Genomic DNA, 22,825 nt, shown 5'->3' with positions numbered 1-22,825 from the left:
AATTATGAATTTCACTGTATCTTGGTACATGTGCTCCAATTAGGAATTAACACTTATCACCTATAGTACATATGGCACCTTTTGTGATCCAGGATGCCCCAGAGCAGTTAAATCCTTTCTTTGGCACATAACAGAGCTGACTAGCTCCCATAGAGAGCAGCGAACTGTTGTCACTAGGGCTGGATGATAGAAAGCTTCCCTGCTCATGTTCAGACTGGTACCATGGGATTGTATGTGTAGCTGAAGGAGAGAGAGTGCCAGGTCCTTTGTCTGGTACCCCACCCAAACCTGTAGCACTCTCTCAGATCCACACTTGGATGGCTGAGCTAGTCTTTTACGTCAGAGCACTGGAGTATCTGAGCCAGATCGGATATCCTGGAGTTAAGATAATTATACAGTATTTCATCATAGCCTATTTAATGTGTGCCTCCGTGCAGAATCTAACGTGGCTTCACTCACACCTTACGCGCCATGGTAACATGTAGCAGTTAGCATGGCCCTATTACAGTTCGGAGCATCAAAGTTTTGAGTTCAGTTCTGGAGTCATCTGTAAGGGGTCAGTGGAGCGTGTGGGTGTTTCCGGGTGCTCTGGTTTCCTTCTACAGCCCAGAGACTGTAGGCTACTCTGTCATTGTAAATTATCCATGATTAGGTTCGGGTTAAATCGGGGGTGTTGGGAATGGCATGGGGAACTAGGAGGACCTATTCCTCGCCATATCACTAACTATCTAACTAACTAACTAAGTAGATAAATAAAATGAATGGTAAAGTGTGGAAAAATACAGAAATATGGTTGAATTGTATTGAGGATTCACACATTGGTAAATCAGTTGATTTTTATCACATGTACCAAGATACAGTGAAAAATGTCACTTTGGATGCCATCCATGCAAATAATTTCATTGCAACAGTGTACTGAGATAGTACACGGGAGAAGGACCGCTTCATCGAGCACCTCCGCACCATCTGCCATAAGCGGGACCTCCTGGTGGCCAAACATTTTAATTCCTGTTCCGACATGTCGATCCATGGTGTTCTCTTGTGCCAAGATGAGGCCAACCTCAGGGTGGAGGAGCAACACCTCATATTCCATCTGGGTACCCTCCAACTTGATGGCATGAATATTGATTTCTCCTTCCAATTAACAAATTTCCTTCTGCCCACTTCCTCTATTTCCCACTCAAACCTTTCACTTTTTCTCACTTCTTCCCCGAGTCCCCTCTTTCTCCTATTATCCACTCTCCTCTCCTATCAGATTCCTTCTTCTCCAGGCCTTCACCTTTCCCACCCACCTGGCTTCACCTATCACCTTCCAGCTAGCCTCTTTACCATCCCTCCACCTTTTTATTCTGGCATCTTCCCCCTTCCTTCTCAGTCCTGGAGAGGAGTTTCAGGCCAAAACATCAACTGTTTATTCTTTTCCACGGATGCTGCCTGACCTGCCGTGTTCCTCCAGTATTTTGTCTGTGTAGCAACAGAGTAAAGTTACAACTACAGAGAAAGTACAGTGCAGGTAACAATAAGGAGCAAGGTAGTGATGAGGTAGATCACGAGGTCAAGTGGACCACTCCATGGTCTTACAACAGTGGGATAGAAGCTGTCCTTGAGCCTGTTGGTACATGCTTTATCTTAACCTAACATAGTCAACACCAGTCCGAAAGTGTCCTGATGTATCTATTGAGGGGAATAAACATTGACTGTTTATTCTTTTCCATGGATGCTGCCTGACCTGCTGAGTTCCGCAGCACTCGGTGTGTGTTATCTGGATTTCCAGCATCTGCAGAGTCTCCTGTGTTTACAGTCAGAAGGTGGGTTCCACACATTCCCATGGGAGAAAGGTGTATCCACAAAGACCATCTAGGGAGTGGAAGACCATTTTCTGACTTGAAACCTCAGTGACTGATGTTGGATAGAACCATGAATATACCTTGGGCATTTTCCAGTTTCAGGGAGTGACTTATGAGAAAATGCCTCAGTGGTTTCAGTACTTCATTCCCCGAAGCTTAGAGATATGAGGGAGATTTGATATTGATATACAAAATTATGAAGGGTATAAACAGGGTTAATGCAAGCAGGCTTTTTCCCTGAGGTGGAGTGAGACTAGAACTGGAGATCACAGGTCTGGGGATTAAAGTTTCTGTGCAGAAGTGCTTTTTTTAAAATTTAGCGATACAGCTCAGTAACGGGCCCTGCCAACCCAATGAGCCCGCATCGCCCAGTTACATCCATGCGTCCAATTAACCTACTCACCCACACTACCTTTGGTCTGTGGGAGGAAACCAGAGCACCCGGAGGAAATCCACACGGTCACCGTGAGAATGTGCAAACTCCTCACAGACAGCAGTGGAACTGAACCCGGGTCGCTGACACTGTAAAAGCATTATGCTACCGTGTGCTCTATGACTCTAAGTGAAGGAGACACCAAGACACAGTGATTAATTAACACAATACTCTGCTGACAGGTCTATTCCCATTGAGTCCATTTCAATGCAGTTCAGTTTGATTAAACAGACCAACCATAAATCATCACTAGAGTAATAGAAACAAGCCCTTCAGCCCATCAGGTCTGTGCCAAACCACTAAACTGCCTACTCCCATCAACCTGCACCCAGACCACATCCCTTGATACCCTTCCCAACCGTGTACCTATCCAAATGTCTCTTAGATGTTAGAATCAAATCCACATCCACCATCTCCTCTGCCAGCTTGTTCCACACTCACACTGCCCTCTGAGTAAAGAAGTTCATCCTCATGTTCCCCTTAAACACCTCACCTGTCACCCTTAACCCATGACGTCTGGTTGTAGTCTCTAGCAACCTCAGTGGAAAAAACCTGCTTGCATTTATCCTGTCTGTACTCCTCATGATTTGTATACCTACATCAAATCTCCCCTCGAGGGAATAAAGTCTTAACCCATTCAACCATTCCCTGTTACTCAGGTCCTCAAGTCCTGGCAAAATCCTTGTAAATTTTCTCTGCGTTCTTTCAGTTGCACTGATATCATTACTGATGAAGCTCCTGATAAGATTTGATTGGCCAGTTTTCATTGAAACATTTCAAAGTCCCAAACTGAACAGTGTCAAACCCAACTTACTGGGCAGTAACAATAATAGGTCACTGACTTAGAGGAGCAACATTCAAAATGCTGGAGGACCTCAACAGGGAGCATCTCTGAAGGAGAATAAACAGTCAACGTTCTTAGTCTGGAACATCAACTGTTCATTTCCCTCCATGATGCTGCCTGACCTGCTGAGGTCCTCCAGCATTTTGTGTGTGATGTGCTGGATTTCCTGCATGTCTTGTGCTTCTGGTTGAGGGGGTGTCTTGCTTCTCTCTGTCAGGACCTCTTGGCTTACTTTGGCCTGAGGCAGAATTGAGTTTTCTAAATTTTAGTTGGTGGTTTTGGGTTGGCGTGGGGGCGAAACGGACAGAATATTGGAGGGTGATTCTTGGTGAACATTAAGAGGTGTTTCACTTTTCTTCATGTTTTGATGTTTGAACCCCACAGCCAAGGAGATGGTGAGAGCCCCGGCATTTATTGAGAAGCTACAGAACACCGGGGTGGCGGAAGGCTATCCGATACGGCTGGAGTGCCGGGTCTCCGGCGTGCCTTATCCACAGATCTTCTGGAAGAAGGACAACGAATCCCTGACGCACAACACCGAGCGAGTGAGGTGAGAGGAGAACTGTGCGACTGAACACCTGATGCTTTGACTGGTCACTGGACATGGGTTCATCAGTTCATTTCGTTATAGGTGTCTATTTCTGACACCTCCCTCCCCTTTCTAGATCTTTCTGTTTCTATCTCTGGAGACAGCCTATCCACCGATGTCTACTACAAACCTACAGACTCTCACAGCTACCTAGACTATTCCTCCTCCCACCCTGTCTCCTGCAAAAGTGCTATCCCCTTCTCACAATTCCTCTGCCTCCACTGCATCTGCTTTCAGGATGAGGCCTTTCATTCTAGGACAAAGGAGATGTCTTCCTTTTTTAAAGAAAGGGGCTTCCCTTCATCCACTATCAACTCTGCCCTCCATCGCATCTCCCGTATTTCACGCACCTCTGCCATCACCCCATCCCCCCGCCAGCCCACCAGGGATAGAGTCCCCCTGGTCCTCACCTATCACCCTACCAGCCTACAGATCCAACGTATAATTCTCCGTAACTTCCGCCACCTCCTACAGGATCCCACCACCAGACACATCTTCCCCTCCCTCCCACTCTCGGCTTTCCGCAGGGATCGCTCCCTACGCAACTCCCTTGTCCATTCATCCCCCCCATCCCTCCCCACCGACCTCCCTCCAGGCACTTATCCCTGCAAATGAAAGAAGTGCTACACCTGCCCCCACACTTCTTCCCTCACCACCATCCCAGGCCCCAGACAGTCCTTTCAAGTGAGGCACCACTTCACCTGCGAGTCAACTGGGGTGATATACTGTATCTGGTGCTCCCGATGTGGCCATTTATACATTGGGGAGACCCGCCACAGACTGGGAGACCGTTTCGCTGAACACCGGCGCTCGGTCCTCCAGCAGTGGCGGGATCTCCCTGTGGCCACACACTTCAATTCCACAGACCACTCCCACTCCGACATGTCTGTCCATGGCCTCCTCTACCGTCAAGATGAGGCCACACGCAGGTTGATGGAGCAATACCTTATCTCCCGCCAAGGTAGCCTCCTACCTGCCGGCATGAACATCCAACTCACTGACCTCCGTTGATACCCCTGCCCCCCCCCCCCCCCTTACCCCATCCCTATGTATAATTTTAGTCTGGTTCTCTTTCTCTCTCTTTTTCCCCCTCACTATAATCTCTCCCCAGCCCTTTCTTTCTCTTTTATTTCCCGTAATTCTCCACCTAGCCCATTTCCCTTCAGCCTATCACTTCCCAGCTCTCTACTTCATCCCTTCCCCCACTTCTTATCTCCCCTTGACCATCCCATGTTACTTCACTCCTGATGAAGGGTTTCAGCCCGAAACGTCGTCACTACCTCCTCCCATAGAAGCTGTCTGGCCTGCTGAGTTCTGCCAGCATTGTGTGTTTTCATCAGTTCATCCGTTAGGTGAAGTGGTACAGGGACAGAAAGACTTGGTTTTTATAAGTGTGGCAGGGTAGCATAGCGGTTAGCATAATCGCCTATGATTTCCAATCGGGATTCAATTCCTGCTGTTGCCTGTAAGGAGTTTGCACTTTCTCCCCATTACTGCATGGGTTTCTTCCCAGTGCTCCGGTTTCCTCCCACATTCCAAAGATGAACAGATTAGTAGGTTAATTGGTCAATGGGTGCAGTTGAGCGGCATGGGCTCCTTGGGCCAGAATGGTCTGTGACTCTAATAAGAAATAAAATAAAATACTTTGCTAGACCAGACTTCAGGGCTTGTGCTCCCAGATTTAAATGTCGCCAGCTTCTTGGACATGTTCCATCCGTGCTGGGTCGAGCATCAAGCTAGCAGCTCAGCCCATAAAGCACAGAAAAATCCTAAAGAAACGTTAAGGTTGCCACCCCATGTGCCACAAGATACAGAGAGGAGCAACAAGAAATTGTGAAGCTGACACTGGACAAATTAGCTTGACTTTCTAAGTTATTGTGTGGCTTGAAACATGAAGCTCCAGCAACATGCTTATATCTCCCGTAATCATCAAATGGCCTGGTTCTGTTCCTCTGTCTTATAGTTTTGTGTATGTTTTGATGTTTCGATGTACATGTGACAAATAAAGCTAGTCTTTAACTAGTGACCCCCAGGGATATTCCCACACCACATGGGAACTTGACCTTAATTTCACTGAAGACCAAGGGGCTGGTGTATGGAGATGGTGATTGCACAGAACGTTTGTGGCATGAATGTTTCTTGGTGCTTAACGTCCTTCAAAGTAATCAGCACTCTGGATCTGTCTGATCCAGATTCTCAGCATTCCTTCAGAAATCCTTTGGTAACTTCAGATAATTTTTCTGAATTTTTGTCTACACTGTTTTCTTTCACTTTGCACTTTCATTCATTTCCCATTTTTGGCTCTAATGGTTTCCCCAGTGGAGATACTCCCAACCCCCAGCTCTTTCTTATTCTCATCTCTACCCCTCCTCTTCCATGTCGTCAAATCTGGCCTCATCTATCATTTCCCAGTTCTGATGAAGGGTGATCAGCCTGAGCTGTTAACCCTGTTTTGCTCGCCACTGATGTATCTGATCTGCTGAGTATCCCCAACACTTGGATCCGTTCTAAAGATTAGCTTTATTTGTCACACGTACAACAAAACATTGAAATCCATTGCTTTGCGTCGGTTCAGATCAGTGTGGATTGTGCTGGGGGGCAGTCAGCAAGTGTCGCCGCTGACATAGCATGCCCACAACTCAGTAACCCTAACCCGCGTGGACATGGGGAGAACAGACAGATTCCGTACAGGAAGCAGTGGAACTTGAGCCCCGTGTCGGTGGTGCTGTAACAAAGTTACACTAACTGCAGTGCTACCGTGCCGCCCCAAACAATTGATATGCTGAAGAGTTGTGAGTGGAATTGAACTTTAGACAGTTGACCATCCCTGATCCTGTCCTCATTGGAGAAGAAAAGTCATCAATCAAGCAGCAGAAGGTGTTTGGGTCTAGGACATGGCCCTGAAGAACTCCTGCAGTGATGCCCTGGGGTTGGGGTACCAGGTCCACCCTCATTCTTTGTGTGGGAGTTGTTTCCCAGAAGCAGAGATTAAAGGACATTCTGATTTAGGTCAGGTACCCAATCTAAAACTGTTCCCAATGGCAGATGCTCGACGACCGGGGTTTAAAATTTCAGGCAAACAATAAAGCAGATATGAAGAAAAAAAACTAGTTTAGGATCAAGGATTAAGATTCAGCTTTCTTTGCCATATACATTTACATGTATTAGGAATTTGCCGTTGTGTGTTGGTGTGACGGAACAAAAATCAACATATAAAATTAAAAAACAAGAATTATATAAAAATAAAGTTAGAAGTATGGATATGTTATAAAATATGTATAAATATATAAAAACCAGCATTATTTACAATGTAAACAGTTTATAAGAAGTGTTTTAAAGTGTTTACAGTGCAGTGACTGAGGTAATAGAAGTGGCGAGGGCAAGATAACTAGAATGATTGATCAGATTAACTGCCTGGGGAAAGAAATTTTTAAGATGGTGTGAAGTCTTTGTTTTAATAGCCCTCTATTGATTTCCAGAAGGGAGCTTTTGGAAAAGGCAGTTTGCCTGGTGGGTAGTGATCGCAATGATTTACCTGCTCACTTCTTTATCCTGGACACATACAAATGCTGCAGTGAGGGGAGACTGCAGCCAATTGGAAAGATGGTGAAAACAGAATCTGTTGGTGCTTTCAAATTAGATAGGAGAATAATTCACCGAACTGAGAGATGGAGTGTAGGATGGGACTGAGGGGATTGGTTTACCTAGAGCTGTCATAGGTTTGTTAGGCTAATTGTCTCTCAGACATCAAAGTGATACAACAGCTCTGTCTGAGGCTGGATATCTACCATACTGATTTCTAAAATAAAACTCAAAGTATAAACACACCTGGAATTCACAAACAATAATCATCGGTTTCTGCAGGTGATGAGGTAAATCAATCCAAGGATAGCTTCTTAGAGGTGTATGTCTCTTGGTATTGTCAGTAGGGTAAGCCATCCAGGGATTAGTTCTATGGGAACCCAGTGGCTCTACTGTCTGTACCACTGGACAGCACAGTGCCTTGCAGCGCCTGAGACCCAGGTTTGATTCTGATTTTGGGTGCTGTCTGTGTGGAACTGTGCCTGTGGGCACCACAGTAACCGGGCATTTGGTGTGACAGCATTACAGATCGGGGCATTCCAGAGTCCAGAGCTCAATTCCCACCCTGTCTGTAAGGAGTTTGTACATCCTCCCTGTGACCACGTGGGTTTCCTCTGGGATCTCCTGTTTCCTCCCTCAGTCCAAGACGTACCGGTCAGTAGGTTGATTGGTCATTGTAAATTGTCCTGTGATTAGGCTAGGGTTAAATAGGTGGGTTGCTGGGTGGTGAGGGTTGTTGGGCTGGAAGAGCTTGTTCAGTGCTGTACCTCTAAATCAATGGTTCCCAATCTAGGGACTACAGACCATTCAGTTAATGCTAGGAGTCCATGGCTGGGAACACCTGCTCTAAATAAACATAAATAAATACATTTTAAAATAATACTAAACTGACATTCAAGGTTTTGACTTCTGTAAGCAATCAAATTTCACAAATCCAATCAAATACAAATGCTGTTCCCAGCTCTAGCCCTGGTCTTTACTTTTTCCTTATCAGACAAGGGGACTGTTTTCCCCCATAGAATCTAACCCCTTAATTCCAAAAACGGGTTCTTTGAAATTCTAAAACCCCAGAGCCAAGTTCTTATTGACCTAAAACAAAACCAAGTGTTGAGGATGCTCAGCAGGTCAAGCTACAACAGCGGAGGGAAAGCAGAGTTAACAGTTCAGCCCTTTGTCACAACTGGGGAGGTTCGAGGCGGCCAGATTCTACAACATGGAGGAGGAGGACCAAGTTTTCATTGATTTGGCAGCACGGTAGCGTAGTGGTTAGCGTAACGCTATAACAGTGCCGGCAGTAAGATTGGGGTACAATTCCTGACGATGTCTGTAAGAAGTTTATACATTCTCCCCAAGACTGTGTGGGTTTCCTCTGGGTGTTCCCACACCAAAGTTGTACGGTTAGTGCTAGTGAGTTGTGGGCATACTACGTTTGCTCCGGAAGAGTGGTGACACTTGCAAGCTGCCCAACTCAATCTTTCTGATTTGATTTGATGCAAATCAATGCATTTCACTGAACATAACAAATAAATTTAATGTTTAAAACAAAACCAAATGTTGGGGATAATCAGCAGATCAGACTACATCAGTCATAGAGTCATAGAAAAGTACAGCACAGAAACAATCCCTTTGGCCCTGCTAGTCCAGGCCGAGCCATTTAAGCTGCCTACTCCCATTGATCTGCACTGGGACCATAGCCCTCTACTCTACCATCCATGTACCTATCCAAACTTCTCTTAAACATTGCAATCGAGCTCACATGCACCACTTGCACTGGCAGCTCATTTCACACTCTCACAACCCTCAGAGTAAAGAAATTTCCCCTACGTTCCTCTTAAACTTTTCACCCTTAATCTATGACCTCTGGTTGTAGTCCCACTCAACCTCAGTGGAAAAAGCCTGCTTCCATTTTCCCTATTTATACACCTCAGAATTTTGCATACCTTTATAAAATCTCTTCTCTATCTTCTACATTCAAAGGAATAAAATCCTAACCTATTCAATCTTTCACTATAATTCAGGTTCTCCAGACCCGGCAGCATCCTTGTAAATTTTCTCTACACCCTTTCAACCTTGTTTACATCTTCTCTGTAGGTAGGTGACCAAAACTGCACAAAAAACTCCAAATAAGGCCTCACCAATGTCTTATACAACTTCAACATAACATCCCATCGCCTGTACTCAAAACCTTGATTTATGAAGGCCAACATGCCAAAAGCTTTCTTTACAAAACTATCTACATGTGACACCACTTTCAATGAATTATGCACCTGTATTCTCAAATCCCTTTGTTCTATCACATTTCTTAGTGCCCTGCTGTTTACTAGATAAGACCTACCCTGGTTGGTCCTACTAAATTGCATCTCCTCGCGCTTGTCTGCATTAAATTCCATCTGCCATTTTTCAGCCCATTTTTCCAGTTGGTCCAGATAAAACTGCAAGCTCTGATAGCCCTCCTCACTGTCCGCTACACCCCCAATCTTGGTGTCATCCACAAGTTTGCTGATCCAGTTATCCACATTATCATCCAGATCATTGATATAGTTGACAAACAACAGACCCAGCACTGACCTCTGCAGCACTCCAGTCAGAGAGGCAAACATGTACTACCACTGTCTAGCTCTCTCTGTTGGCGCGTGGCCAAGTGGTTAAGGCGTTCGTCTAGTTATCTGAAGGTTGCTAGTTTGAGCCTTGGCTGAGGCTGCGTGTGTGTCCTTGAGCAAGGCACTTAACCACACATTGATCTGCGATGACACCGGTGCCAAGCTGTATGGGTCCTAATGCCCTTCCCTTGGACAACATTGATGGCATGGAGCGAGGAGACTTGCAGCTTGGGCAATTGCCGGTCTTCCATAAAAGAAAACCTTGCCCAGGCTTGAACCCTGGAAACTTTCTAAGGTGCAAATCCATGATCTATCGAGACTAACGGAGGCCTACACAGCTTCTCCCAAAAAGCCAATGTCTAATGAGGATTGGAGGGGGAGCTAATGTAACCCCACTTTTTAAAAAAAGAGGGAGAGAAAAACCGGGGAATTATAGACTGGTGAGTCTGACATCGGTGGTGGGGAAAATGCTAAAGTCAGTTATCAAAGATGTGATAACAACACATTTGGAAAGCAGTGAAATCATTGGAAAAAGTCAGCATGGATTTGTGAAAGGAAAATCATGTCTGACGAATCTTATAGAATTTTTTGAGGATGTAACTAGTAGAGTGGATAGGGGAGACCCAGTGGATGTGGTATATTTGGATTTTCAAAAGGCTTTTGACAAGGTTCCACACAGAAGATTAGTGTGCAAACTTAAAGCACATGGTATTGGGGGTATGGTATTGATGTGGATAGAGAATTGGTTGGCAGACAGGAAGCAAAGAGTGGAAATAAACGGGACCTTTTCAGAATGGCAGGCAGTGACTAGTGGGGTACCGCAAGGCCCAGTGCTGGGACCCCAGTTGTTTACAATATATATATTAATGATTTAGACGAGGGAATTAAATGCAGCATCTCCAAGTTTGCAGATGACACGAAGCTGGGCAGCAGTGTTAGCTGTGAGGAGGATGCTAAGAGAATGCAGGGTGACTTGGATAGGTTAGGTAAGTGGGCAAATTCATGGCAGATGCAATTTAATGTGGATAAATGTGAGGTTATCCACTTTGGTGGCAAGAACAGGAAAACAGATTATTATCTGAACGGTGGCCGATTAGGAAAAGGGGAGGTGCAACGAGACATGGGTGTCATTGTACACCAGTCATTGAAGGTGAGCATGCAGGTACAGCAGGTGGTGAAAAAGGCGAATGGTATGTTGGCATTCATAGCAAGAGGATTTGAGTACAGGAGCAGGGAGGTTCTACTGCAGTTGTACGAGGCCTTGGTGAGACCACACCTGGAGTATTGTGTGCAGTTTTGGTCCCCTAATCTGACATTCTTGCCATAGAGGGAGTCCAAAGAAGGTTCACCAGATTGATTCTTGGGATGGCAGGACTTTCATATGAAGAAAGACTGGATCGACTAGGCTTATACTCGCTGGAATTTAGAAAACTCTAAAGGGATTGGACAGGCTAGTTGCAGGAAGATTGTTCCCGATGTTGGGGAAGTCCAGAATGAGGGGTCACAGTTTAAAGATAAAGGGGAAGCCTTTTAGGACCGAGATGAGGAAAAAATTCTTGACACAGAGAGTGGTGAATCTGTGGAATTCTCTGCCACAGGAAACAGTTGAGGCCAGTTCATTGGCTATATTTAAGAGGAAGTTAGCTAAAGGGATCGGGGGTATGGAGAGAAAGCAGGTACAGGGTTCTGAGTTGGATGATCAGCCATGATCATACTGAATGGCGGTGCAGGCTCAAAGGGCCAAATGGCCTACTCCTGCACCTATTTTCAATGTTTCTGTTAATCCAATTTACTGCCTCATCGTGAAAGCCAAGCGAATGAACTTTCTTGACCCTCCTCCCATGTCTTGCTAAAGTCCATGGAGACAACATCCACTGCTTTGCCTTCATCAACTTTCCTGGTAACTTCCTCAAAAAACTCTATAAGATTGATTAGACATGACCTGCCATGCACGAAGACATGCTGACTATCCTTAATCAATCCATGTCTATCCAAGTACTTATATATCTGCTCCTGTGGAATACCTTCCAATAACTTTCTCACTACTGATGACAGGTTCACTGGTCTATCATTTCCTGGTTTATTTTTAGAGCCTTTCTTAAACAGCAGAACAAAATTGGTAATCCTCCAATCATCTGGTACCTCATCAGTCACTAAGGATGATATAAATATCTCTGGTAGGCCACCAGCAATTTTTGAACTTGCCTCCCACAGGGTTTGAAGGAACTCCTTGTCGGGCCCTGGGGATTTATCCACCTGGATTTGCCTCAGGGCTGCAAACACCTTCTCCTCTAATTTGTATAGAATTCATGAGCTCGTTGCTGCTGCACCCCACTTCTACAGACTCTGTCTCCTGAGTGATGCAAAAAAATTCTTTAAAATCTCCCCCAATCCATGCATAGATTACCACTCTGATCTTCCAGAGGACCAATTTTGTCCCTTGCAATCCTTTTGCCTTTAACATATCTACCTGTAGAGTCCCTTAGGATTCACCTTCACTTGTCTGCCAGGGCAACCTCATGCCTTCTTTCAGCCCTCCTGATTTCTTTCTGAAGTGTTCTCTTGCATTTCATATTTGTTCCTACTTGCCAAAAACATTGTATGCACCTCCTTTTTTTTCTTAACCAGGACCTCAATATCTCCTAAAAACCAAGGTTTCCTAAACTTAATGTCTTTTCTCTTTATTCAGACAGGCACATACAAGGTTTGTAATCTCAAAATTTCACTTTTGAAGACCTCCCACTTACCAAGCACAGTTTTGCCAGAAAACAGCCAGTCCCAATCCACATTTGTCAGATCCTTTTTGATACCATCAAAATCAGCCTTTCTCCAATTTAGAATCTCAACCTATGGACAAGACCTGTCTTTTTGCATATTTAATTTAAAACTAATGTCTTTATGATCACTGGATGCAAAGTGTTCCCCTACACAAACTTCTGCCACATGCCTTGTCTCATTCCCTGACAGTAGATCAGGTATCTCACACTCGTACTGTTTAAGGAAACTTTCCTAAACACATTTGACAAACTCTATCCCATCTAGACTTTTTATAGTATGGGAGTCCCAACCACTATGAGGAAAGTTAAAATCACCTACTATAACAACTTATGTTTCTTGCTACAGTCTGCAATCTCTCTGCAAATTTGTTCCTCTAAATCCCACAGACTACTGGGTGTCTGTAATATAGACCCATTAATGTGATCATACCTTTCTTAGTTCTCATTTTCACCCATAATGCCTCACTGGATGGTTTCTCCTGACTGAGCACAGCTGTGACATTCACCCTGACTATTAATAACACCCTTCCTCCTTCAATCCCTCCTGCTCATTGTAGCTTCTAAAACAACGGAATCATGAAATATTAACCTTCCAGTCCTGCTCCTTCTGCAACCAGGTCTCACTAATGACTATAATATCATAATTCCAGGTGTTGATCCATGCCCTAAGCTCATCTGCTTTTCCTACGGTACTTTTTGCATTGAAATATACACAGCTCAGGGCACCAGTTGCACCATGCTCAACCTTTTGATCCTGACTTTGTCTGAGGTCTTAACAACATCAGACTCCACAACCTCTCCACTATCTGTCCTGGCACTCTGGTTCCCATCCCCCTGCAACTCTAGTTTAAGCCCCACCTTGCAGCACTGGCAAACCTTCCCAAAGTGATAGTGCAAAGTGAAAGACAACAGTGTGGACAAGAATGCAGAAAAATTGTCTGAAGTTATCAAGGGATTTCTAAAGGAATGCTAGGAATCTGGATCACACAGATCCAAATTGCTGATTACTTGGAGGTTTTGAAACCCAAAACTCTGTGTGTGTGTGTGTGTGTGTGTGTCTCTCTCTCTCTGTGGGTGAGTGCATGTGTGTCGCTCTCTGTGTGAGTGTGTGTGTGTGTGTGTGTGGCTCTCTGTGTGAGTGTGTGTGTGTGTGTGTGTGTGGCTCTGTGTGTGTGTGTGTGTGTGTGGCTCTCTGTGTGAGTGTGTGTGTGGCTCTCTGTGTGAGTGTGTGTATGTGTGTGTGTGTGTGTGGCTCTCTGTGTATGTGTGTGTGTGTGTGTGTGTGTGTGGCTCTCTGTGAGTGTGTGTGTGTGAGTGTGTGTATGTGTGTGTGTGTGTGTGTGTGTGTGTGTGTGGCTCTGTGTGTGAGTGAGTGTGTGTGTGTGGCTCTCTGTGTGAGTGTGTGTATGTGTGTGTGTGTGTGTGTGTGGCTCTCTGTGTGAGTGTGTGTATGTGTGTGTGTGTGTGTGTATGGCTCTCTGTGTGAGTGTGTGTATGTGTGTGTCGCTCTCTCTTTCTGTGTGTGTGTATGCCTCTATCAGTGGGGTCAGTTTGTGGGGAAGTGGGGAGAGTTCGATGGTCAACCATAGTTGATGGGCCAAATGGCCCGTTTCCTACTGCGTGACCATGTGACAGTAATTACCGAGACCAGAGTTAACCCCACATGTAGTTCACCAGGTTACTTTCTCCAGATTCCATGGAAGGATTCAAACTCAGGTCTCGGAACCAGTGGTCCACAACGTTGGATCCTGATCCAGTCAGGGAGATTCCTGCATTTCCCCACTGAGTTAAATGACATGGACGTGCTTTGGGGGGGGGGGGGGGGGTCAGCAAACAGGAACAGTCGGGGGTGGGGTGGTCACATCCTGACAGGGTCAGTGGGGGAAAGGCCAACATAAACCAGACTGGTGGAGAAACTGCTTCAGCTGAGGACAATCTATGAGCTGATAGAAGATTCGGTATTTGATCGTTGATACAAAATGAAGGGATGATGGACTGTGTAACCCATAAAGCTCCCTTTTGGAAAGTGTTATAGGGTTAGTAAAACAAAAAACTTCATGCCACCTTAAAAGATTTTTCCCCTACAAGCAGTTAATTTGATCATCCATTCTAGTTAGCAACACTATTACCCCTGTAAAAACTGCTGTTTATAAACATCATAAATTCATGCTGATCTTTATATATTTATGCACATTTTATTCCATATCCATACTTTAACCTCAAAGTTTATTTTTTATATAATTCTTTTATTCTTATAATTGTCGAATGTTGTTTTTTGGTGCATGTCACGCCAACACACCACTGCAGATTCCTAAGACATCAAGCCATAAGACATTGGAGCAGGATGAGGCCATTTGGCCCATCAAGTCTACTCTGCCATTTCCCTCTCAGCCTCAATCTCCTCCCTTCTCCCCATATTCCTTCCTGCCCTGACTGATCAAGAACCTATGAACCTCTGCCCTAAATGTACCCAGTGGCTTGGCCTCCACAGCCACTGTGGCAATGAAGTCCACAGGTTCACCACTCTCTGGCTAAAGGAATTACTCTTCATCTCTGTTCTTTATTCATCATTTACATCATTGGTCCGTGGTCCTTGATGTGGGAGGGAAGGCTAAAAGGTCAGCACAATATTGTGGGCCGAAGGGCCTGTACTGTTCAATGTTTCCTCTGCCTCAATAACCTTGATGAATTTTCCACTTCCCAGCATGCACCATGACAACAGAGGTTATATCTGCCTGCTAATTCAGCCAACCACAAAGGAGGATGCTGCCTGGTATACCGTTTCTGCAAAGAATGAGGCTGGAATAATATCATGTACTGCCAAGCTGGATGTTTACTGTGAGTTTCTTCCCTGATCCAAATAAGTGAAGCACCTAGAGAATAAAAATTTTAAATGTATACTGTAAAACAAAAATGCTGCAGATGTTTGAAATCAGAAACAAAAGTAGAAAATGCTGAAGTAACACATAAAATGCTGGAGGAACTCAACAGTCAGGCACTTCAATGGAGACAAATAAACAGTCGATATTATGGTGATTGTTTATTCCCCTCCATAGATGCTGCCTGACCTGCTGAGTTCCTCCAGCATTTTGTGTGTGTTGCTCTACAAAACATAACACCTTCCCCGCTCTCTCCCCCTCCATCCTTTCCCCTGCTTTCTTTCTCTCTGTCTCTTTCTCCAACCTTGTCTCTGTGTCTGTCTGTCTCTGTCTTCCTCTCCCTCCCTATAACTGTCTGTTCATCTATTCTTCCCTCTCCCTTTCACTTTCTCCTTTATCTCCCACTCTCCCTCCAAACCACCATTCCCCTGAGTCTTTTTTTGTTTCTTCCTCTTTTCCCCATCAGATATAACTCTCAGAGAGGAACTGCCTTAGACCTTCATTCTTATCAGCATAGAAATTATGCTCAAGTATCTGGAGCTGACTCAGAGTCTCAGAGACTGCCACACTCAAGCTTTGTAAGTGCCATTACGAAGAAATTACAACTGTGCCTGTACTTCCTTTGGAGTTTGCAAAGATTTGGCATGACATCTAAAACTTGGGCAAACTTCTATAGGTATTTGGTGGGGAGTATATTGACTGGTATGGAAACACCAATGCCCAAGAATGGAAAATCCGACAAAAGGTAGTGGATATAACCCAGTCCATCACAGGTAAAACCCTCCCAATCAATGAGCACATCTACACGGAGTGTTGTCACAGGAAAGCAGCATCCATCATCGAGGGCCCTCATCAGCAAAGTCATGCTCTCTTCTCACAGCTGCCATCAGAAGGTACAGGAGCCTCAGGACCCACACCACCAGGTTCAGGAACAGTTATCACCCCTCAACCATCAGGAAGCAAGTACAGGAGTCTTAGGACCCACACCACCAGGTTCAGGAACAGTTATCACCCCTCAACCATCAGGAAGGAGGTACAGGAGCCTCAGGACCCACACCACCAGGTTCAGGAACAGTTATCACCCCTCAACCATCAGGAAGGAGGTACAGGAGCCTCAGGACCCACACCACCAGGTTCAGGAACAGTTATCACCCCTCAACCACCAAGTTCTTGTACCAGAGGGGATAAATACACTCAACTCCACTTGGCGCATTGCTGAACTGTTCCTACAGCTAAGGACTCACTTTCAAGGACCCTTCATCTCATGTTCTGGATATTTATTGCTTATTTATTTATTATTTTTTTGTATCTGCTCTGTTTGTTGTACTTTCCACATTGGTTGTTTTTACATCCTGTTAGGTGCAATCTTTCACTGGTTCTATTGTGTTTCTTGGATTTACTGAGTGTACCTACAAGAAAATGAACCTCAGGGTTGTACATGGTGACATACGTGTATTTTGATAATAATTTACATTGAACTTTGAACTTATTCCAACATTCTCCCCTTGGTTTCCCTGCAGCCCCCCAGTGGCATCAGACCCCCATCTCCAAGCCTAAGAAAGTGCGTCCCTCGGCGAGTCGCTACGCCGCACTCACCGACCAAGGACTGGACATCAAGTCAGCATTCCTGCCCGAAGCCAACCCCATCCACCTGGGCGGTCAGAGCGTCCTGGTGGAGAGCGATGACCTGTAGCCAAACCCTCGAGGGTAACCAGGATTACACATCGGGAGAGAATGTGGGAGGCAACACACCTCTCAGTTGGAGTGACTCCACCCTGGCAAAGTCAGGGCATGCCGAAAACATTTTTATTCTTCATTTTGAAATGCAAATCAATACAAAAAAAAAGCAGGGGATGACGTGACAAAATATAGGACTGATGTCGGAGGAGAATATTTTGGTGGACCGACAAGAATTTGGAGTGGAATGAATTTCGCACACGCACACATTTTGTTATCCAAGTCTCACCTTGCACGGCTAAATTGTGTCATAGGTATTTTGCTACACAGTGGCGATGAATTATTATTAGTGGTTATGTGCACATTAGTAAACAGATATTAAAAATTACATACAATTATTGTATATATCAGGTAACCAGTCTTGCTAAGAGCCTGAGCTAAAGCCATATTATTCAGATGGAAATGTGATCTATTCTGTTGGGGAAGAGTACAGCAGGGAGTTTTGGAAATGGTTGCAACGTTGGGACTGAGGCATTGGAAAGGGTCTAGAGGAGGTTCATGAGAATGGCAGGGTTCACATATTGATGACTCTGGGCATGTGCTCACTGGAGTTCAGAGGAATCAGTGGGGATCTCATTGAAATCTATTGAACTTTGGTAGAGTGGACATTGGTGAAGATACTTCCTATATTGGAGAAGTCTAGGACCAGAGGACACAGTCTCAGAACAGAGGGATGTCCATTTCAAACAGAGATAAGGAGGAATTTCTTTAGCCAGAAGATGGTGAATCTGTGTAATTCTTTGCCACAGGCAGCTGTGGAGGTCAAGTCATTGGGTATATTTAAAGGGGAGATAGATAGGTTCTTGATTAATAAGGGTGCCAAATGTTATGGGGAGAGGGGAAATAAGGTGGAGAATGTTGTTTTTGAGAGGTAATAAATCAGCCATGATAGAATGGCGGAGCAGACTTGATGGGCCAAATAGCCTAATTCTGCTCCTATATATTATGGTCTCATGATGGTCACAGGCATTCTGGAAGCCGTGATTCAGAACTACCGGTAGTTGACATTATGGGAAAGGTTTGATCTCATGTTTTGGGCCTTTCAGTTTGAGATGAGATGATGGCTGAGAGCTGGTTGTTTTGTGAAGGATGATGTTGCCTTCCTCACACCCGACATCCCTCACTCAGTTTTCTTTGCAGTTGTCCTGCCAAGTCACAATGTCCCGGCTCATCAGCCAGTGAGGTAGGGCTTGCTGGAACTGTTAAACCTGTGCACTACCAGTCATTTTGGCAGCAGCAGCGGGTGTGAGACTGGTAGTGTTGACTGTGTAGGGTTGGTGAAGGAGCATATGTATCATGAACCAGCCTCCTAACGAGAAGTTGGTCCATTTCCCTTGCTGTCAAAATTGGCAGGCTGCCGGCCAGTGGTGAGGTACATCTCCCCTCCATTCCATGTCAAGTTATTGGTAGTAGGGGTGGGCTTGGAATATGGGCAAGGTTACAGCTGTGACACCCTGGGGAGGATCAGTGCTGTCGGAGCATTGCTAATGAAGCACTTATCACAAAGGATCCGTGAACCTGGCTCACCCAACCCTCATTCCAACAGGCCCAGCTTCTCGCAGGTCTGCTCAAAGGCACGATCTGATTAAACATTCAGGTTCAGCGTGTGTAACAGTGTACCAGGTCAGGTTCAGAGGCTTAGTGTTGGCACACGTATCCTCTGTCCTTAATCAATAAACCGTGTATGTGCCTCACACAAGTGCTGTGGGACAGGTTGGGTCTGGGAAAGATTCTAAGTCCTCAAACTCAGAGCAGGTTCCTACTGGCCAAGGGTCAGGTGTTAAGTATAGACTTGAGAAGATCTCCAGCAAGGAGTGTGATAACCTCCGTCCTCTCTAACACCTCATCCTCTCCATCTGCGACTCCAGCATTGACACAAAGATTTATTTGTCACGTGTACACAGGAGCATACGGTGAAGTGGGCTGTTTGTGTCAGTGACCAATCCAGTCCAAGAGGGTGCTGGGGGCGTCCCACAAGTGTTGCCTTGTATCTGGAGCCACAACTCACTAGCCCTAACCCGTACATCTTTGGAATGTGGGGGAAATGGGGGGCACCTGGAGGAAACCCACGCGGTCACAGAGAGAATGTACAAACTGCTTACAGACAGCAATGGGAATCGAAGCCTAGTCAGTGGCATTGTAAAGCGTTGTACTAACTACTATGCCACCCTGCAGCCAGAAAGAGACTACAGGCCTCTGCCAGGAGGGGAGGCCACACTGATGGTCGTGGTCATCCACTGCCCAAACCAACCCAGGTAGAGATAATTTAAGGCAGGACTTAGCACCATTGGGAAGTGGGTCGTTGATGTCCATGTTGCAGTAACGCACACCAGCAGCTACTCAACTTCTACACATTACCCCAAGAAATAGAAAAGACTCAGCAGGTCAGGCAGCATCTAAAGAGCAGAGAACACATTTCATGTTTCAGTCCTGACCTCTTACAAGAAGCTTTACACTCAATAGCCACTTTATTAGATGCCTCCTATACCTAACAAAGTGGCCATTGAAGCCCATCCACTTCAAAGTTCAACATGTTGTGTGTTCAGAGATGTTTTTCTACACACCACTGTTGTAACGTCGCCTTCCCATCAGCTTGAACCAGTCTGGCCATTCTCCCCGGCCTCTTTCATTAACAAAGCATTTTTGCCTATGGAACAGCCACTCACTGGATATTTTTTGTTTCTTGCACCATTCTCTGTAAACTCTATAAACTGTTGTGCTTGAAAATCCCAGGAAATCAACAGTTTCTGAGATACTGAAACCACCCTGTCTGACACCAACAATCATTCCACGATCAAAGTCACTTAGGTCACATTTCTTCCCCATTCTGATGTTTGGTCTGAACAACAACTGTACCTCTTGACCATGTCTGTATGCTTTTTATGCATTGAGTTGCTGATCAGATATTTGCATTAACGTACAGGTGTATTTAATAAGGTGCCACTGAGCATAACAATCTGGCTTCTGTCTTCTATGCCATTCATGAACCAGCCGGTTTTTATAGCAATCTAATAGTTTTGTGGTCAGTGACACCAGCTTTTCTTTGTAATTAACTGTAACTACCTGTCTTGGTGAGGTTTGATCTTGTGTCACTGGGACCTCTGGCCAAGTAATGAGGCCAGCTTGATATATTATGTTGGATGGGAAGGTTTAGGTGGCAGTGATGGTCATTGTCTCTGTGACACAGAGACCTGCTTCAATTCTGCAAATTCATTTAGTTTGATACAATAAAGACTCATTCTAATGCCCAGGTTAATCATGGGGAGTCTGTGGGCTCCAATATAGATATTGTTTCATAAGACACAGGAGTAGAAGTTGGCTCTTTGCCCATTGAGTCTGCTCTGCCATTCACTTACGGACGATTTATTATCCTCACAATGCCATGAAAGGATAAGGAATGGAATGTACTCAATTCCCAGAATCCCTTTGTCCCCAGTTAAAATTACACACAACAGAAAGCAACTTAATGTAAATAGAAAACCCATTGCAGAAACCGAGGCCTCAGTCCAGGTCTGGGTCGAGTCTGGTCTTTCCTAATAACCTGATCTCCTGGTGGAGGTCGTAGGTGGTGGGGTTGTTTCACCCATGTCCCCAGTGACATCATCCCCATCATTCACTTGAAGACCTCATGCCGAGTTTATTTTTTGTTTGGAAACCATGGTAACTTGACTCCCTGGTAGATGTTTAGGGGTACATGGGATGGGAGAAATGGGAGGGGGAGGTATCTTGGATAAACCCAACACATAAATGAAGAGGGTCCAGAGGAGGTTCATGAGAATAATCCCAGGAATTAAAGTCTTAACGAAAGAGGAGTGTCTGAGGGCTCTGGGTACTCGCTGGAGATTAGAAGAATGAGGGGGGATCTCATTGAAACCTCTTGAATACTGTGGGTAGAGTGGCTGTGGAGAGGATGTTTCTGAAAGTGGAAGAGTACAGGGCCAGAGCGCACAGCCTCAGAATACAAGGACATCCCTTTAGAACGGAGATGAGGAGGAATTTCTTTAGCCAGAGGGTGGCGAATTCATTGTCACAAATGGTTGTAGAGGCCAAGTGATTGGGTATATTTAAAGTGGAGATTGATATGTCTTTAATAGTTATGCGGAGAAGTCAGGAGTATGTGGTTGAGTGGAATAATAAATCAGTCATGATGGATCGGCAGAGCAGAATGGATGGGGATGAATGGCCTCATTCTGCTCCAATGTCTCATAGAGTCGTACAGCATCAAACCTGGCCCTTCGGCCCAAGTTAGCTCTACTTTGTTAGTTTTGTTGGGTCTGCTCCTACGTCTTATGGTCAACAAACGGTGCAGCAAAAGCAGAGGACTGGAAGGAGATAGGAACATAGTGAAGGCATTGGGATGTGCCCAGCAACTACACAATGGTACCACAGAGCTTTGCAATGTATAGAACATGCCTGTACTCAAAGGAATAATGCGCATATTCTTTATTTAAAATAGGCAAAAGTTTAAGTGTAACTTAGCTCAGTTTTGTTGTTTGAGATATTATGTTGAGATTTGTTCTATTATTATTTCGTACTGTATATCCCAGCCTTTCAGTTCAATATTTTATAAGGAGAATGTTGTCGAAGATGAGTGAAACTGGTTTCATCCATTTAGTGATTGTTTTTAATTCAAGGTAAGATTAGCTTTGATATGAATTTGAACTCTGACCGTGGACAGAAACAGGAGTGGGTACGAATCCAGGCAGAATGGGAACATTAGGTAACAGCGCTTGCAAACTCTCCAGGTCTGTACTTCACATCAACCTGAAAGTATTCGAACCTGACCTGTTGGTGTATTCCTGCAACCTCACCTGCCTAGTGCTGAGAGCTCACTTTTGCGATTTATGGTGACATATTTAATGGCAAAAGCTTTTTGTTCCCCTGTGACCATGTAAAGTTTTTTTTAACATGCTGCATTTGCTACCTTTGGATTGTTCTGATTTTTTTTTGTGTTGGGGGGGTTTAAATTTAATAAAAATTCTGGAATAATTTGGATGTTGTGTGTGGTCTTTTTTCTTCTAGCCTTGCTCAGGATGCTCAGAACTGGACAGCATCTGTCCCCTGTTGGTTCTTAATGTCTAAACAGGGTAGAAAGAGTCTAGTATCTACATATTTCCAGCCCATCAAGCCACGCTGCCCAGCAACCTACCAATTTAACCCTGGCCTAAACATGGGACAACTTACAATGATCAATTAATCGGTATGTTTTTGGACTGTAGGAGAAACCGGAGCACCTGGAGGAGACCCACACACTCACAGAGAGGAGCATACAAACTCCCTTTAGGCGGCATCTGAACTGTAAACGTGTAGTGCTAACCATTACACCATATTGGTATAACACAAAACAGTACATCAGAGGAAAAGACCCTTCAGCCCACTGGGTTGTGTTAAACTAATTAAACTTGTAATTAATCCTTTCTCTTTACACATTGTCCATACAGCACCCCCCTCCCATTCCCTGCATATTCGCTTCTCTACCAGGATTCTCTATCTGGCTCAACCTTCACCGCTAATAGCACATACCAGGCACCCACCAC

At 44.9% G+C, this 22,825-nt stretch overlaps 1 protein-coding gene across 7 annotated transcripts in view; it reads left to right on the top strand.

Moving 5' to 3' along the window:
• palld (palladin, cytoskeletal associated protein) overlaps nt 1-22,281 on the top strand; it is a 490,195-nt gene extending 467,914 nt beyond the window's left edge. For all 7 annotated transcript variants that reach the window (XM_073047881.1, XM_073047880.1, XM_073047882.1 and 4 more), the window contains 3 exons: nt 3,509-3,674; nt 15,377-15,510; nt 17,072-22,281. In XM_073047881.1, coding sequence (XP_072903982.1) covers nt 3,509-3,674; nt 15,377-15,510; nt 17,072-17,244 — 473 coding nt within the window. In that variant the 3' untranslated portion in view covers nt 17,245-22,281. The remainder of the gene's footprint in view (nt 1-3,508; nt 3,675-15,376; nt 15,511-17,071) is intronic.
• Nucleotides 22,282-22,825: the final 544 nt, after the last annotated feature.

Source organism: Hemitrygon akajei, chromosome 6 (genome assembly GCF_048418815.1).
Source record: "Hemitrygon akajei chromosome 6, sHemAka1.3, whole genome shotgun sequence".
NCBI classification, from domain to species: Eukaryota; Metazoa; Chordata; class Chondrichthyes; order Myliobatiformes; family Dasyatidae; genus Hemitrygon; species Hemitrygon akajei.
The sequence above is the reverse complement of the archived record's forward strand: the minus strand, read 5'-3'. Positions and strand labels throughout refer to the sequence as shown.